Source organism: Babylonia areolata, chromosome 22 (genome assembly GCF_041734735.1).
Source record: "Babylonia areolata isolate BAREFJ2019XMU chromosome 22, ASM4173473v1, whole genome shotgun sequence".
In the NCBI taxonomy this organism is placed as follows: Eukaryota; Metazoa; Mollusca; class Gastropoda; order Neogastropoda; family Buccinidae; genus Babylonia; species Babylonia areolata.
Genome location: NC_134897.1, coordinates 31,316,208 through 31,329,386, shown reverse-complemented (window position 1 = coordinate 31,329,386; position 13,179 = coordinate 31,316,208). Strand labels below are relative to the sequence as shown.

At 43.2% G+C, this 13,179-nt stretch overlaps 1 protein-coding gene across 4 annotated transcripts in view; it reads left to right on the top strand.

Annotated features, from left to right (window-relative positions):
- The window catches only part of LOC143297041 (long-chain fatty acid transport protein 6-like), a 35,003-nt gene that overhangs the window by 14,406 nt on the left and 7,418 nt on the right, over positions 1-13,179 (top strand). For 2 of the 4 annotated variants that reach the window (XM_076609207.1, XM_076609208.1), the window contains exons 8-12: positions 553-744; positions 2,734-2,833; positions 5,153-5,363; positions 6,987-7,084; positions 8,444-8,813. In XM_076609207.1, coding sequence (XP_076465322.1) covers positions 553-744; positions 2,734-2,833; positions 5,153-5,363; positions 6,987-7,084; positions 8,444-8,757 — 915 coding nt within the window. In that variant the 3' untranslated portion in view covers positions 8,758-8,813. Of the gene's footprint in view, positions 1-552; positions 745-2,733; positions 2,834-5,152; positions 5,364-6,986; positions 7,085-8,443; positions 8,814-8,837; positions 8,867-13,179 lie in introns of those variants that run through there. The other 2 variants (XM_076609209.1, XM_076609210.1) reach the window with 2 other exon arrangements.

The following is a 13,179-nucleotide window of genomic DNA, read 5'->3' as shown; positions in this document are numbered from 1 at the left end:
AGAGTTAATTTGTCAATGAATTGTAGTGCCCAGAGGGATTTAGACAAACCACATGACAAGTAGTCTCTCAAGCTGTTTTATATTATTGTGCGCTAAATTATTATCTTTCTTCTTCTTTTTTCGTGTGTTATTGCTTGTGAGTGCGCTGTGTGTGTGTGTGTGTGTGTGTGTGTGTGTGTGTGTGTGTGTGTTCTTCACTTTAATGTCTATCCATATTTTTTTTATTTCAGACAAGTAAAAAAAAATCTGTAGATCCATATACAAAGGAGTGAGAACCTAGAACAAATTAAACTGTAAACTTAATTAAATCAAATGTCCAGGTCGACTGCCAAGGAAACTTTTTAACAGCAATACAGAATTATCAAGATCTTTAAACGAAAGGGCTTTAAGGTCTCACATTCAAAACGTACATGCATATTTGAGAGTAGTCCTCCACAGTAGCATGTGACATTTTTACTATTTTGGTGTGTATGTGTGTGTGTCTGTGTGTACATTGTGTGTGTGTGTGTGTGTGTGTGTGTGTGTGTGTGTGTGTGTGTGTGACTTCATCAGGATGAGCTGGACAGCAAACACAAAGTGAGGGCTGCCTTTGGCAACGGACTCCGCAAAGACATCTTTGAGGCTGTGCAGAAGCGCTTCAAGATCCCTAACCTTTGTGAGTTCTTTGGAGCCACGGAAGGCGTGAGCGCCTTGTTCAACATTGCCAACAAACCTGGTGCCATCGGTCGTATCTCACCTTTCCTGGTAAGTCCTGTGGTGAAGAAAGAGAGGTGGGTGGGGGGCCAGGGGGGAGGAGGGGGGGGGTACGCTCTGCAGGCATGAAGAGGGGAGGTAATGTACTGGTGAAGGAAACTATCTGCATCTACATTTGTTTTCTCCCCTTCAGTGGCTGAAGTAGGTTGCACAGGACAGGGAATCCGACCCTTGCTGCTTCACGCCCGAAAACGGAGTATGGCTGCCTACATGGTGAGGTAAAAACGATGATACATGTAAAAGCCCTCTGATGTACATAACGTGTGGGAGTTGCAGCCCATGAACGAAGAAGACCCCTGCTGGAGTCCGCACCAGTGTGTCACAATAACTTTTAAGGGGAGAAAAAAATCTTTTTTCTTGATAACTTACTGGTTGTAACGGAGTGCTGCATCTCAGCTTCAGTGTGATACACTGCACCATGTACGAGGATTGATGGTTGATGAAGGGCATAGTCGTACTTCCTTGGGAACCTCTTCACAGTGTGATGTTTCTTGGTGATGATATGGTTACTTAGATAGCACCTATCCTCGGTCACAGACCAAGTTCTAAGAGCTTTACAAACTTGGGGTCATTTGCACAACAGGCTGTCTACCAGGGTAGAGCTGACTGATGGCTGCCATTGGGCGCTCATCATTTGTTTCCCGTGTCATTCCATCAGATTTCAGGCATGCTCACGTGCACACATTCAGACATGTAACATTTTACGTGTATGACCGTTTTGTTTATTTACCCTGCCATATAGGGAGCCACACTCTATTATTGGGGGAGGAGGGGTGTGGGGGTGGGGAGGGCTGGGGTGCATGCTGGGTATGTTCCTGGCCTTTCTGGCAGAATGGGGAATATGGAGGGCACCATTGAAGATATGTCATGTCATAGGAAGCAAACATATCAGTAGGCTCTAGTCTAAGTCTGCACTTTTCAGACCATACCTTGACTGTCTGCAATGCTGATTTCACCATTTAAAATTCTGTCTGAAACCTGGGTGCATACACTGATTCAGCTCTGTCTATGGACGACCATGTCACAATTAGTAAATTTATGTTGAACTGCAACCTTCAAGCCGAGAAAAACCTGTACCATATGACAGTACCTGACAGTTGAAGCAACCATTCAGCTGTTCTGTTCCTTGATCCTCAATCACATTGACTACTGCAATTCACTTCTTGCTGGTTCACTCCCTGATTTGAATTTTTAGTTTGCTAGGAGGCCACACACAAATGGAGGCCCAACTCTGCTGCTGAATCACTTTGTTGTTTTTCAGTGATGCCTGTTCCAATTCAACATAATCATGCAGGACATTACATACTAAGCAAAGTACAAACAACAACCGCTTCATCGCAGAGCCAGACCGAGTGAGGGTCTTCCCTGGAATAGGAGATCACCACCATATCTCTCCGAAGACGGTCCCCATGAATTTTCTGACACCAAAGACTGGCAGGAACTCGCCTCAAGAATGGAAACAGAGGGGAAATTGAAACTTGAGATCACCGTGAAAGCTGGGCATGAAAGGCCACAGAAGTTGGGACATTGTTTCTATGTTTGATGACGGAATGATGTTGATGAGTGATGGCCTAGAGGTAACGCGTCCGCCTAGGAAGCGAGAGAATCTGAGTGCGCTGGTTCGAATCACGGCTCAGCTGCCGATATTTTCTCCCCCTCCACTAGACCTTGAGTGGTGGTCTGGACGCTAGTCATTCGGATGAGACGATAAACCGAGGTCCCGTGTGCAGCACGCACTTAGCGCACGTAAAAGAACCCACCGCAACAAAAGGGTTGTTCCTGGCAAAATTCTGTAGAAAAATCCACGTCATTAGGAAAAACCAATAAAACTGCATGCAGGAAAATTACAAAAAAAAATGGGTGGTGATAAAAAGAAATACAGAATACAAATACAAAAAAATGATGATGATGTCTTGAGGAACCCATTCCTGTCTGGTGATGGTGACATTGATGACAGGTGTCGATGTGTTGTTTGACCAGAACCTGATTGACCCCAACCCCAAGGTGCTGGTCAAGTACGACATGGCCACTGCCACGCCCCTCAGAGACCGCAACGGTCGTTGCATCCCAATAAAGTCAGGTGAGTCTTTGTGGCTTTGTCTGACAGCTCCTGTCAGGTCTTTAGAGGGTGAGATGGGCAGTGGGGGTGGGGTGGGGTGGGGTCAAGTATGACATGGCCACTGCCACGCCCCTCAGAGACCGCAACGGTCATTGCATCCCAATAAAGTCAGGTGAGTCGTTGTGGCTTTGTCTGACAGCTCCTGTCAGGTCTTTAGAGGGTGAGATGTGCAGTGGGGGTTGGGGGGGGTCAAGTATGACATGGCCACTGCCACGCCCCTCAGAGACCACAACGGTCATTGCATCCCAATAAAGTCAGGTGAGTCTTTGTGGCTTTGTCTGACATCTCCTGTCAGATCTTTTGAGGGGCAAGGGGGAAGTGTATGTCAAAAGTGTGGTTTTTTTGACTCACTCGTGCAAACAAAGTGAGTCTATGTTTTAACCCGGTGTTCGGTTGTCTGTGTGTGTGTGTGTGTGTGTGTGTCTGTGTGTCCGTGGTAAACTTTAACATTGACATTTTCTCTGTAAATACTTTGTCAGTTGACACCAAATTTGGCATAAAAATAGGAAAAATTCAGTTCTTTCCAGTCATCTTGTTTAAAACAACATTGCACCTCTGGGATGGGCACAAAAAAATAAATAATGAAGCCTAATTATATGCAAACTGCATTTACTGTTATATTTATATTTTTTGTATTCTCTAAACTTGGCACTTTGATCTGATATTCTGACCCAACAACAAGAGCAGTCATTATTATCATTTTTTGTTCAAACAGGAACTTCTTTTGCTAAGCATGGAAGTTTATTTATTTTGCAAACGTTTTGGTGTAGATAGTAAAAAAGGGAAATTACTCTGTAATTAATGCTGTGGGACTTAATTTGCTTTAAACTGATCTTTCTCATCTTAAACATTACATTTTGAAATTATACTCAATACATAAAAAGCTTGTGTGTTTTACTCTCAGTCACAAGTGAGTCTTGAAGGCCTTGCCTCTCTTGTTTGCTTATGTATGAAGGGAACTGCTGCCTGGATGCAACACATTTTATTATGTGTTATGTACATTATGTGTCAGGAGGCGTGTAGCAGAATCAGTTAGGTGCTGGACTTCTGATTCAGTGTTCACCAGTGATCAGGGTTCTGGGCCCTGTTGTGGCATGGTGTTTGGTCCCTTGGGAAAGTGATGTGGAGTGATGGCCTAGAGGTAATGCTTCCACCTAGGAAGCGAGAGACTGAGCGCGCTGGTTCAAATCACAGCTCATCCGCTGATATTTTCTCCCCCTCCACTAGACCTTGAGTGGTGGTCTGGATGCTAGTCATTCGGATGAGATGATAAACCGGGGTCCTGTGTGCAGCATGCACTTAGCACACGTAAAAGAACCCACGGCAACAAAAGGGTTGTTCCTGGCAAAATTCTGTAGAAAAATCCACTTCGATAGGAAAAACAAGTAAAACTGCACACAGGAAAAATTTTTTTAAAAAAGGGTGGCGCTGTTATAAAGCGACGCGCTCTCTCTGGGGAGACCAGCCCGAATTTCACACAGAGAAATCCGTTGTGATAAAAAGAAATACAAACAAACAAATATTTCTCTAGTTTCTCCTCATTCCACCATAGTGTGAATGGGTACCCGACTTTGGTTGGGGAAGGCTAAAACGGCGGAAAGAGGGGATTGGATTCCGCCTTCCTGTGCCAAACCCTAGACATGGTGGATATGAATTAAGTGCCCTGATGGCTGTAAAAGGTTATGGGGGATCTTGATTTATGTGTAACTATGTGTGTTCTTTGCTTTTATAACATGGGAGTTCATGTGTGGACATAGCATGATTTTATGTGTGCATTATTTGTGACTGTGCATTGTGTTGTGTTCATGTAAAAAGTGTGTGTGTGTGTGTGTGAGTGTGTTTGCTTGTGTGCATGTGCATGTGCGGGTTTATGCGTGTGTTTGTGACTCTTGTACTTGAGTGCATTTTTGTGTGCGCATGTTCATGCATATGTATATTATCTGAAGTTGTCTGTGCGTGTATGTGTGTGTTTTTGAAAAATATCATTAAGTATGTAGGGCTTAAAGATGAAATGCAGATGCTAAATTGGGGTTGTATTGAAAGTGCTACAAATGATGACTATTTCTCCGCATTTTTATAATTTCACTTCATGTGTTCATGAAATAACTCCCTGTAATAAACTATTCTTCGTCTGTCAGTGTTTGTCAGATACACACACACACATACAGAGCATACACATGCACACACAGAGCATACACACGCACACACACACACACACACACAGAGAATCTAACAAACAAACAAACAATGTATAACACACAGAAAAACCCTTATTTTCAGGCGAGACAGGCCTCTTCATCGGCAAAGTGCCCGACTTTGTTATATCCAACGGCACCCTGACGGTGTACAAATCATCTAAGGAGGCCAACGAGAAGAAACTGGTGCGCAACGCCTTCAAGGACGGAGATCTGTACTTTAACTTTGGGGACGTTATGTACCTGGACTCTGACTACTTCATCTACTTCCACGATCGGATAGGAGACACATTCAGGTAATTTTTGTTGTGTGTGGAACGGCTGGGTTTTTTTTTTTTAATGTGGAGTTGCATGTGAGTGTGTGTGAGTGTTGGCATTTTGTTTGTGTGTGTGTGTTGTGTGTTGTGTGTGTGTGTTTGCGTTTGTGTGTGAAGTGTGTGTGTGTGTGTGTGTGTTTGTGTATGCATACTGGCATTGTTTGTGTCTGTGTGTATGAGTATGAGTGCAAGCTTGTTCAGTCTTAGTGGTATCAGACTGACATTAAAGAAGAACAAAACAAAATCAAGTAAAAGGTATGCAGTGAAGCTACCTCTTATAAAAAAATTCTGATCAAGAAATGGTCTTCATGAAATCACTTTTGCACGTTTCATTTTCTGAAAAAGATATATGTCTGTGCATGTGTGTGTGTGTGTGTGTGTGTGTGTGTGTGTGTGTGTGTGTGTGTGTGTGTGTGTGTGTGCTTGTGTCTGTCTGTGTGTTTACCATATATGTGTTTGTATGAGGAGGTTATGTGTCTGTGCAGACACGTGTTTGTGTCTCTTTGTGTGAGAGTGTGTCTGTCTGCATGTCTAAGATTGTGAGATGTTAAGTTTTAAAAAGATTGTCCCACTAACTAAAAGCAGTATTTCATAATTTTTTTTTTTTTTTTTTTTGCTGCTCTATCATCTGCCCCGTTTCAGTGGCATTACTCCCACGCCGCTCATTTAGATTCCCCCATACATGGCCACACCCGGGTTCGTCCGTCGCAGTTCCAGCATCGGCAGTCCACAGGGAACCATAGATGTTAGGTCGCCAGGAGGCCACACACCAGAGGAGACCCTGCACTGCTGCTGAGTCACTTCGGTGGTGTTCAGTGGTGCCTGTTCTGTTTTAACATACTTAGGACACCACCTACTAAGCCCCATACTAACAACAATAATGGCTTAGTTGCAGAGCCAGACTGAGTGAGCATCCCTCCCAGAGTGGAGACCGCCACCACGTCCCTCAAACAACAGCCCCCCATGAATCTGCCGACACTGACGACATTGACAGGACTCACCCCAAGCACGGAAGTGGAGGGGTATCGAAACTGAGGTCACCATGAGAGCAGGGCATGAAAGGCCACAGACTTTGAGACTATTCTGTTTATATTGATGACGATGAAGGAGGAGGAGGATGACGATGATGATGACGATGTTGCTATGGAGGTCCATTTTGGTTTGGGACTGCATGACAAGGCTGTACTCCACGCTTCCTGTCATAATGATATCCTGGTGTTAACCAGCCCCGAGAGATACAGACACTTGCAGTGTTGGTCAGGTAATTAGAGCAACACACCCAAAGATGCATCCTTGAAGTGGATGACACTCAACTGTGTGGCCCCAGTCTCCCCATTTAAGCCCACAGCACACTCAACTCTGGGTAGGAGCCGGCCACGGGCCAAAAAACCCACCTCAGCTGGGATTCGAATCCGCGTCCTCCCAGCTGTCAGTCCGCGACGCTAACCACTACGCCACGGCGGCTGGTGTATTTCATAATTTTGTTGGGGACTTACAGCTTTTCTCTATCATCACAAATGTATGTGTGTGTGTGTATGTCTGTGTGTCTGTGTGTTTGCATGTGTCTGGTGTGTGTGTGTGTGTGTGTGTGTGTGTGTGCAGGTGGAAGGGAGAGAATGTTTCAACCACTGAAGTGGCCAATGTGTTGACCACACTGGATTTTATCCTGGACGCCAACGTTTATGGGGTGACAGTGCCAGGTAAGGAAGCTAAGCTGCCGGTCTTCTGAGCTTTTTCCAGTTGAAGCGTTGCAGCTGTTATTCAATTTTGTTTATTTGAATGGCTAAATTGATTCATAAAAAGAAAGGGAGTAATAAATGTGTGTTTGGTCAAGGTTTTGAGTGACCAAATTAATTTTTATGAAAGGAAATAGAGTAATAAATGATACATTATTTGTCTGGTCATGGCATGATGGCTGTGCAGTAATAAACAGTGTGTGTGTGTGTGTGTGTGTGTGTGTGTGGCTATGGTTACCGATGGCCAGATTGATTTCACAAAAATGAACTGGAGTGATAAACTGATATTTTATTTGGTCATGGTTTTATCCAAATTGATTGTATGAAAGGAAATGGAGCAAAACTGGAGTATTTTTGTGTGTGGTTTGGGCATGGTGGCCATGCAGTTATGAACAATATGTATTTGTGTGTTTGGTTATGGTTTCAATGGCCAGACTGATTTCACAGAAGGAAATAGAGTAATAAATGTGTGTTTGGTCATGGTTTTGTATGGCCAGATTGATTTTTCTAAAAGGAAGTGGCATGAAAAACTATATGTGTGTGTGTGTGTGTGTTTGTTAATGGTTTTGAATGGCCAAATGTTATGTCAAGTCATCTTAATTATCTCCAAAGAGACATTCACATGTGGTTGTGTCGCTCATGTGCACATTTCAAATGTAAGATATGTAATCAAAGGAAATAGAGTAAAAACAGAGTGTTTTTTTGGTCATGGTTTTTTAACAGCCAGATTGGTGTTAGACAAGGAAACATTGGAGTGTGCTGGTTTTTTTGTTCCTGACTTTTTAACGGCCAAGTTGATGTCAGGCATAGGGAAACTCCTCTTCTTCTTCGTTCATGGGCTGCGACTCCCATGTTCGCTCATATATTGTACATGAGTGGGCTTTTATGTGTATGACTGTTTTTACCCTGCCATGTTGGAAGCCATATTCTGTTTTCGGGGGTGTACATGCTGGGTATGTTCTTGTTTCCATTACCCACCGAACGCTGACATGGATTACAGGATCTTTAACATAAGTATTTGATCTTGTGCTTGCGTATACATACAGAGGGGGTTCAGGCACAAGCAGGTCTGCACATACGTTGACCTGGGAGATAAGGTAAAATCTCCACCTTTTACCCACCAGGCTCTCGTTATTGGGACTCGAACCTGAGACCCTCAGATTGAAATTCCAACACTTTTTAACCACTCGGCTGTTGCATTCGTCACACAAGGAAACAGGAGTCACACTGCAGTGTGAGAAGAAGAAGACGACGTCACACACAAGGAAATACACAAGTAACAGTGAAGAGTGTGTGTGTGTGTGTGTGTGTGCACGCTGTCAGGGCATGACGGCCGGGCTGGGATGGCAGCCCTCAGCCTCCATGAGGGCAAGGAGGACCTGACCCAGGACCGGCTGAAGCGGATCTACTGCCTGTGCGAGGCGGACCTGCCGACCTATGCCCGCCCCATGTTCCTGCGCCTCCTGCGACAGCCGGTGCTGACGGGGACCTACAAGCAGCGTAAGGTGGAGCTTCGCGACGAGGGCTATGACCTGTCCCAGGTGGAAGACCAGCTGTTCTACCTGGACTCCCAGGCAGCCACCTACTCCCCGCTCACCCCTGACAGGCTGCACACCTTTCTGCGTTCCAAGCTGTGAAAGGTGAAAGAGGAGAAGGGCTAGGTGTTAGGGGTGGGTTGGTGGGAAGGTATACCTTTCTGTGTTCAAAACCATGAAAGGTGAAAGAGGAGAGGGATGAGGTGTTAGGGGTGGGTTGGCGGGTAGGCACACCTTTCTGCGTTCCAAGCTGTGAAAGGTGAAAGAGGAGAAGGGCTAGGTGTTAGGGGTGGGTTGGTAGGACGGTACACCTTTCTGCGTTCCAAGCTGTGAAAGGTGAAAGAGGAGAAAGGCCAGGTGTTAGGGGTGGGTTGGTGGGTAGGCACACCTTTCTGCGTTCCAAACTGTGAAAGGTGAAAGAGGAGAGGGATGAGGTGTTAGGGGTGGGTAGGCGGGTAGGCACACCTTTCTGTGTTCCAAACTGTGAAAGGTGAAAGAGGAGAGGGATGAGGTGTTAGGGGTGGGTTGGTAGGAAGGTACACCCTTCTGCATTCCAAATCATGAAAGGTGAAAGAGGAGAGGGATGAGGTGTTAGGGGTGGGTAGGTGGGTAGGCACACCTTTCTGCGTTCCAAACCATGAAAGGTGAAAGAGGAGAGGGATGAGGTGTTAGGGGTGGTGGGTGGGTGGGAGGAAATTGATTGTCCAGACCTCAGAACATATTTTCGTGTGTACCTGTGATTTCCAGCCTGTAAGTGCGCCTTGTGAATTTAAGGAGAAACAATTATTCTAAACATGTGTACGTCGCATGCATCTGATAATCTGCATCTGCCGAAAATACAAAAAGTCAAAGCCCTCCTTCCAAATCGATGTAAAACAGCTGCAGTGACTCCAGAGATTGTTTTCTGAGTGGTTATGTCATCTTCAGAAACAGTATTAGAATCTGGGTTGTTTTTGTCTGCTTGTTAACTTGGCTCTGTTACTCTGCTCATCTGCTGTTTTTTTGTTTTTGTTTTGAGATTGACGCATGTAAATGTTGCTGTTCAGTATGATTGTGTATGTTTAATTGTGATCAAGTATGTTGTCAGATATTGAGTTTGTCATCAAGTTTGAGAGGTGGCACCCAGTGGTAATCAGCATTCAGATTCCATACACAGAGTATTAAAAAAAAAAGAAAAAAGTTGCACCTTATTGACTAGAAATCACGGTAGCTGGTGAGAATGGATTCTGTATGAGATAAGGTATCTTTCAGCCAGAAAATGTCTTCCAGTATGTTCTTTTTATTAACATGAAGAAAAAAAATCATGATTTTTTTGGTATTTGTATTTGTAGTTGTATTTCTTTATATCACAACAGATTTCTCTGTGTGAAATTTGGGCTGCTGTCCCCAGGGAGAGCACGTCGCTACACTACAGCGCCACCCTTTTTTTTTTGTATTTTTTCCTTCGTGCACTTTTATTTGTTTTTCCTATCGAAGTTGATTTTTTCTACAGAATTTTGCCAGGAACAACCCTTTCGTTGCGCTGGGTTCTTTTACATGTGCTAAGTGCATGCTGCACACGGGGACCTCGGTTTAGCGTCTCATCCGAATGACTAGCGTCCAGACCACCACTCAAGGTCTAGTCGAGGGGGAGAAAATATTGGCGGCTGAGCCGTGATTCAAACCAGTGCGCTCAGATTCTCTTGCTTCCTAGGTGGACGCGTTACCTCTAGGCCATCACTCCACTTATCAAAGTAAACTAATCAAAATAAGCACAAAACAGAACAAAAAACACATCCCAGTTAACTCAGGTTTTGTAGCATATGAATGTGTATGTTCATTAAAATTCATTGTAATCAAATGTATAACATCAGGGGTCCAGTTCATGGGGACTGACTTGCATACGTTTGGTGTAAAGCAAAAGTCTGGACTTAGAATGTCAACATTTTTGCTGCAGTGAAGTCAGTATTCATGGGGAGGCGGGAGGGTCTGACAATGAACGATTGGACTTCTCACAGTTAGTTCTTGACAACACCTTCATTCTTATTTAGGAAAGGGATTTTCATGAATAAGTTCCCCTTGTCAGTTGCTGCATGGAGTGAAATTTACGCTTGGTTTGTTCAACCTAGTGTTCATTGGTTTGTTGTGTCTGGAGGGCATCGCTAACACAAACGATCGTGCAGCATGCATGTGGTTGACAAAGTGTGACAAAGTCTCTGTTTTGTTTTGAAAAATGCCTCTGTGTGTGTGTGTGTGTGTGTGTGTGATTATAATTTTTATGTAGTATTTTTTCTTTTTGTTATATTTTAATGACAACCACAGTAGAAATAAACTATTATTATTATTGTCATCATTATCATCATTATACACTTGGAGAAGGTGCTTTCTAGTTGGCTGCAGTACTCAATAAAAAATATATGCACCATTTGTCTTAGTCCAGGCGTTTCTGTTCCCCATGAATTGGACCCCAGGTCATTGACATGCTTTTCCTACTTGGCTACAAAAGGGGTATTACCATGTGTTATCCAGACCATTTAACACTTTTGGACTTGACGTAAGCTTCACGTGGGCTGCACTAGGTGTTAGTGTACTGACTACAGGGTAGATGTATTATGAATGTCATTCCATGTCGAAGGTTTGGTTTTCAGACCATAGATGTTCTGAGGATGCTGACACCAAACCCTGTTGTAGTCTTTGCATAACATATTATGCCCATAACTATCCAAATGTGTTTTTGATATTTTACGTATGGTATTCATTTGTTGTGCCTTCATACACTGTTTTCTTCTTCTAAAACAATTCAAATTAAACTGGGAAATTAAAAAGAGTATCTTTTATATGGGAATGAGCTGTAATTTCTGACTGACAAAGAGAATGGCATTTATTCAAGTTTACAGAATGTGTTAACCTCGATGTGATGTAACCAATTATCTTGGTTTTTTTTATTTATTTTTTTTTACGTATTGTCCATTAACTGTTGTGGATGTGAAGGCATAAGGAAAGTGTTTTGTGTAGTTTTGGAAAATATGTTATGAACTTACATTTAGAAATCATTTCAGGCACATTGAAAGTATGATTTAGGAAAATATGTAATGTGACCAATTCACCTTTTTTTCTATCTTTTTTTAAATTATTTTTTTAATTTTGATATTTGTCCATTTACTGTTGTGGATGCGAAGGCAAGATTATTTTGAAAATATGTCATGAACTTCATATTTGAGAGCTTGTTTGGCACAGCAAATTTTGCAATATGTGTCATGAACTTCAATTTATGGAGCATTTTGGATGTGTGAAATATATGATTACACTGTCCAGAAAAATATGTGTCATATACATATACTTAATTTTGAAGACTACACTAGCATGTTGTGAACATGTACTTTAAAAAGGGGAGAGGGAAGAGGATCGGTTTGCAGGTAGAGGACAGGTGCACAACACCCTCTTCACCCTCTTCTGGTTCCAAGCGCAGGGTCACTTGGCGTGTCTTTAAAACAAAATTTTTTTAAAGTGTTTACTTCCCTAAGGTAAAGAGAGGGCGCTAGTCAGGGAGGTAACCTACTTCGGGAGGTTATCGGCTGTAGCTACTGATGTTTTCTCTGCATAGGCGGGTAGTAGTTTGCACAGGACAGGAATCAGACCCTTGCTGGAGTCTACACTAGTGAGTCATGGTAAGTATGATATTTAAAAGTAATTTTAGGAAGAAAATGTCCTTTTTTTTTTTATAAAGTGTAAAATAAAAAGTACTAAGCACCCACACAGCCCAAGTCAGTCATGAAGAATTCTCTTGCACTGTTAACTTCATTCAGCCTGTGCCAGGTTCCATTTTGTGCCAGGGGACAACTAACGCCTAGGTGTGCACCTCAATTTTAGTTCTTCCTCCCAACACGCTGTGCACACTGATCACAAATAAGAGCATCCCCGATTGGTTAAACCAGTCTGACCAATGTAGGTTGTCCTTGTGACAACACCTAGGTGTGCACCTCAATTTTATTCTTTCTTCCCAACACACTGTGCACACCCATCACAAATAAGAGCATCCCCGATTGGTTAAACCAGTCTGACCAATGTAAGTTGTCCTCATGACACATTCACTGCTATGCCATGATATGTCTATTCTAGAACACACTTGTGTACACAGTGACGACAGATTTAACCGCATTACATGACCAGGAGAGTTGAAGGGGAGATGGTTCAAGAGATCTCATCAGCATACACTTGGAAGAATCACAAACCAAGGTTCAGTGTGTAGCATACACTTAGAGCATGTAAAAGAACCCACAGCAACAAAAGGGTTGTCCGTGGCAAAATTCTGTAGGAAAATCCTCTATTGGGAAAATGAATACACTTACATGCAGAAAAAATTATTAGAAAAAAAAAAGACAGAAAAGAAAGGGGGTGGTGCCCTCATTTTAGCAATGTACCACCCTCCCTGGGGAGAGCAGCCCACATTTCACACAGAGAAATCTGTTATGACCAAAAAGAACCCTCCCCCACAGCCTCCCCACGCCAAAAAAAAAAGAAAAAAAAGAAAAAGAAACACAGGAA